Source organism: Parus major, chromosome 26 (genome assembly GCF_001522545.3).
Source record: "Parus major isolate Abel chromosome 26, Parus_major1.1, whole genome shotgun sequence".
NCBI lineage: Eukaryota > Metazoa > Chordata > Aves > Passeriformes > Paridae > Parus > Parus major.
In genome coordinates this window covers 1,300,828-1,305,410 of record NC_031795.1, presented here as the reverse complement: position 1 = coordinate 1,305,410, position 4,583 = coordinate 1,300,828, and the positions used below count along the sequence as shown (strand labels likewise).

The following is a 4,583-nucleotide window of genomic DNA, read 5'->3' as shown; positions in this document are numbered from 1 at the left end:
CCTGTCTCCTGTGCCTGTCTCCTGTGCCTGTCTCCTGTGCCTGTCTCCTGTGCCTGTCTCCTGTGCCTGTCTCCTGTGCCTGTCTCCTGTGCCTGGCTCCTGTGCCTGGCTCCTGTGCCTGGCTCCTGTGCCTGGCTCCTGTGCCTGGCTCCTGCACTGCTCCACTGGTCCCTGTCACTGTGTGGAGAGGAGGGGACTGAGGACACCCCTTGCCTGCCCAGTTTGTGCTGTTCTCACTTGTCTCACTTGGTGTTTTCTCTACTGTCCTTGCCTCCTGACCTGCTGAGCTCTCTTCTCTTGCTGACCATTCCTGCAGCCACCTGGGCCAGCAGAGCACCCTCTCCAGCAGGACAGTAACATTCTCCTTCCCCACCCAGGGCTGCAGCTCCAGCAGGGACTACCTGGCTGTCCATGGCCCTGACAAGCTGACCCTGGAGGACTTCTGGAGCGTGGTGTGGGAGCAGGATGTTCACACAATCCTGACCCTCCTCCCGTGGCAGGAGAAGGGGGAGGTAAGGCACTGTGCCCACCTGTGCCATGGCAGAGCAGGAATCTGTTCAGTGCAGCTGGAACCTGCAGAGCTCTCCAAACTCTTCTCTGCCTCCTGAGTCCTGGGTGCAGATCCAGCTTAACTAAAGCTGGATTTTTCCTGTGTCCAGGTGCTCCCACAGCTTGTCATGGGAGGCAGGTTCTGGCCTCAGCTGGTGCCCTTCAAGCTGCATCTGAGTGGGACCAAGGGCAGCAGCTCCTGCTCTGCCCAGCCAAGATGTAGACACTGCCTGAGCAGATTCCAGCCCAGAGCTCTGAGCAGAGCTGCCAGGCTCCCAGATGAGCTGACTGAATTTGCTGGTGTTCCTGGAACTCCCTCGGGTTTTAGGTGGGGGATGATCTGACACAGAGAGGTGCTGGGAGTGCTGGTCCAGCCCCACCACAGACCCCACAGACAGTGACTGATAGGACAGACAGGACCTGACAATGACCAAAGCCAAATTTCTTGTTGCACACAGGTCCCAGGTGAGGTGTGCTGGCCCCTGGAAGGAGACTCGCTCTGCACAAAGACTCTGACCATCCAGTGTGACACAGAGAAGCTTATCTCAGGATGGAGATGTACCCAGCTCAAACTGAAACACGTGTGTGTCCATGGGGCTGACCTGGCTCCCACCTCCTGGGGTGGGGGCAGGTCTGTAGGGATCTGAAGGGTCTGTGGGACTTCTCCAGGCTGGAAAAGCAGAGTGCCAGCAGTCCACAAGTGCAGGAGTGTCTCTGGATTGCAACATCCAGAGCTGAGTGGACACAGGAGATACATGGGAGAGGCTCTGGGGGCTTCCCCCACCTCTTGCTGATAGGTCTGTGTGACCCCTTTGAAAAGGCCCCCACAGTTCTCAGTTCCCTCTCCAGGAGCAGGTCAGGGTGTGTGGGGAAGGAGAGCAGGTTGCCAGAGCCATCATACCCACAGTGCCCCAGCAGAGATGCCTGGACAGCTTTACAGAAGCTGGCAGAAAGCTCAGGGAAGCCTCAGAGAGCCTGAGGATGGGAGAGCTGGGGCTCCTCTGCATCCAAACTCACCCAATTCCTCCCCAGAATCCCTGTCAGCTCTCTGTGTCTCACAGGAGAAGAAAGCAAAGGAGAGGCAGGTACAGAGGTTCCTGTACACGCTCTGGAGCAGCAAGAAGCAGCCTGATGTCCAGAGCCTGGTGGAGCTGCTGGTGGCTGTCAGACGGTGCACGCCCCACCGGAGGAGAGCAGGTCCTCTCCTGCTGCACTGCAGGTACCTGGGCTACTCCTGCACCCATGGGCAGCCCCCCAGGCTGGGAGCCCCCCACGCTGGGAGCCCCCCACGCTGCACAGGGCCTGGGCACTGTACCAGAAAGCCTTCCCCTCCAAGCCCTGGGGGTATGTGGCTATCGGTCCATGGGAGGCAGTGGAGCCTGGGAGGTCACAGGGCTCTGCCAGGGGCTGGGAGAAGGGCAGACAGGGCTGGGCTGGGGGCAGCATGGATGGAGCAAGCATTCCCAGGCAGAATGAGGGGCCCTGGGGAGCTGCAGGGATACCGGGGACAGCCCTGATTTCCTCACCTGCACACAGAGAGAGCTCACGGTCCCACGGTGCCCATGGCTCCTTGGACTGGTGCCCTCTCCCAGAGGGGTTCAGCTCAGCCTGGCCTGCCATCAGTGACCCCCCTTTGTGCCCTGCAGTGGTGACATGAGCCAGATGGGGACACTGATCTCCCTGGACTGCCTGTTGTGCCAGATGAAAGCCGAGAGAACTGTGGACATCTACGGCGTGACGCTGCAGCTGGCCAGGAGCTGCTGCCTCATGACCCCAACTCTGGTAGGTGGGAAGGAGAAGTGGGATGGGCAGGGGGAAGCAGATTCTTCGTGCTGACCTGCCTGGAGCTGGCAGCATCCTGCTCACCCCTGGATGCTCCCTGCTGCCTGGGAGCCTGTCCACCCTCAGCAGGGATTTACTTGGTGCTTCCTCCCCTCCCTGTGGCTCTGCCAGCCACCGACAGCTGAGGACACTGACTTTTCCCTGGCAAGAGTTTTCCACCTCCTCTGTTCTGAGTTAAAATCAGCTAAATTGCATGTGAGCTCACAGTAAATCAAGGTTCTCTTCCCATTGTACTCGAGGAAGGTGTCACCTCACACAAACTGCCTGCTCACCCTCGGCTCCTGGGCATGGCTGTCAGCCTGGGGACCCAGAACCTGCTGGGTATCCCCTTGGCCAGAGCCTTTCCTGCAGCCTGGCAGGGGAGGGGACCCAGTGCCACGTTAGCAGGTGTCCTGTGGGCTGTGGCACTGTCTGAGGGGGCTGCTCTGTGCCAGCCCAGCCTCAGCCTGACGGGCACTCATGGCACCAATGCCCCTGGCCGTGCTTCAGCTGCTGCACAGCCCTGGAAACTCCCCACAGGGCACAGCACAACCGGGAAAGGTCTCTCCGAGGCTTCCCAGCTGCACAGCCTCCTTCAAGGAGCTAATTACATTCTTAATTAATGTGAACCATGTGCGTGGTGGGAGCCAGAGGCGGGCAAGGCATCTGCTGCCCCCACCTCAGAGCTGCTTTGTGCTCCCACAGCCCTGCAGGGCCACAATTCACCCATAAAGGCACAGCAAGTGCCCATCAAACGCTGCTGTCCTGCTGAAGGGGAGCAGCAGAGGAGCTGATCCCCCTCTGAGCAGCAGGGCTGCCCTCCAGCCTCCTCCATCCCTGTGGGGATTGCCAGCACCCCTTTATATCTGCGGGGTCATCGGCGGCTGGCGTGTTGGGGACATCAGATTTTGGGGAGGGGAGCAAGGGGGAAGATGAGCCTTTGATGGATATTCATGGGCAGCTGTGGGATGTTAAACAGCAGCAGCTGCAGCGTGTCCCAGGGGATGTGCTCTTGCTTGTGGCCGGTCACTGAGTGTGCCTGGGCTGGAGCCTGGGCTGTCTCTGCTGCTTTCACAATCGGACCTGAGTGGCTGCAAACACACTCTGCTGACCTGGAGCCTCAGCCATTGTGTGATCCCAGGCATTCCCAGCCCTTTGGTGAGGCTCAGCCACCACAGGGAGGAGGCTCCTCGTGACTTGAGGCTCAGCCAGAGCATTAACGAGCTGTTGGGAATGCTGCTGGGGCCCCTCTGCAGCTCCTAATCCCCCCTGCCCACTGCCATGGCATTCCAGCCCACACCATGTGCCTGCTGGCCTTGCCCTCAGCTCTGCCCTGTGTACAGCCCTGCTCACCTCCCTCACATCTTGCCTACTCCTGGTGTCATTTTGGGGCAGCCTGAACCTCAGATCAAACACACCGGGGGTCTCAGGGCTCTGAGCCCGTGTTTGCACCTTGGTCAGTTTGGTGATATTAAAAAGAGACTAAAAACAATGCAGCTGGGTGGAACCCACACAGATTTTCCTGTACCTCTGTGAGCCCCTGCCCTGATCTGCTGTCAGCACCTGACTCTGGTACACTGGGACTACACCAAGGGAAAGTCCTGCTCCAGAGGTCTTCCCTCTTGGCCCCAGGTCACTGTCAGACCCCAGGCCCTCCAGCTCCACGCCCTGCAGCATCACTGGAGCTGCTCTTTGCTCTTGTTTTGGATGCAAACCCCACAGCACATCCAAAAGCCACTGGGGCACTTGGAGGAAGCCAAATGAAATTGTTCCTCTCCAGCTTAGACAGGATATTCCTCACAGGTTCCTCCCTCCATCACGGGGGTGAAGAAGGGGAAACAAACATGGTATAACAGGCTTGGTTCTTCCTTTCTGACTGACACAGGACCATCACTTGGGAGAGCAAATTGTGCTCCTCTATCAGACACTGTTCCTTAAGGAGGATTCCTAAGGCACACTGCAGGGTTAATCTGTGAGCTGGGGGTCTCTGACTGTGACCCCTCTTTCTCTCTTGCAGGACCAGTACATGCTCCTGTACACCTGCATCCAGGACATCCTCGCCCAGAACCAGCCCTGACGCCACCTGGCCCTTCCTGGCACCCTTTGCTCCCCTCTGCAGGGTCCTGGATGGAGCTGGGGGCTGCTGAGGGCACCGTGGGGCTCCTGGCACAGAGAGAGCCCTGCTGTGACCTCCCTGGGCACTGTCCCCAGCG

General features: G+C 59.2%; 1 protein-coding gene across 3 annotated transcripts in view; it reads left to right on the top strand.

The window, feature by feature from the left end:
• The window catches only part of LOC107215007 (receptor-type tyrosine-protein phosphatase V-like), a 34,648-nt gene extending 30,071 nt beyond the window's left edge, over positions 1–4,577 (top strand). For all 3 annotated transcript variants that reach the window (XM_015650919.3, XM_015650917.3, XM_019009028.2), the window contains 5 exons: positions 378–512; positions 1,008–1,130; positions 1,611–1,768; positions 2,196–2,331; positions 4,388–4,577. In XM_015650919.3, the coding sequence (XP_015506405.1) occupies positions 378–512; positions 1,008–1,130; positions 1,611–1,768; positions 2,196–2,331; positions 4,388–4,447 (612 nt within the window). In that variant the 3' untranslated portion in view covers positions 4,448–4,577. The remainder of the gene's footprint in view (positions 1–377; positions 513–1,007; positions 1,131–1,610; positions 1,769–2,195; positions 2,332–4,387) is intronic.
• The last annotated feature ends 6 nt before the right edge of the window (positions 4,578–4,583 follow it).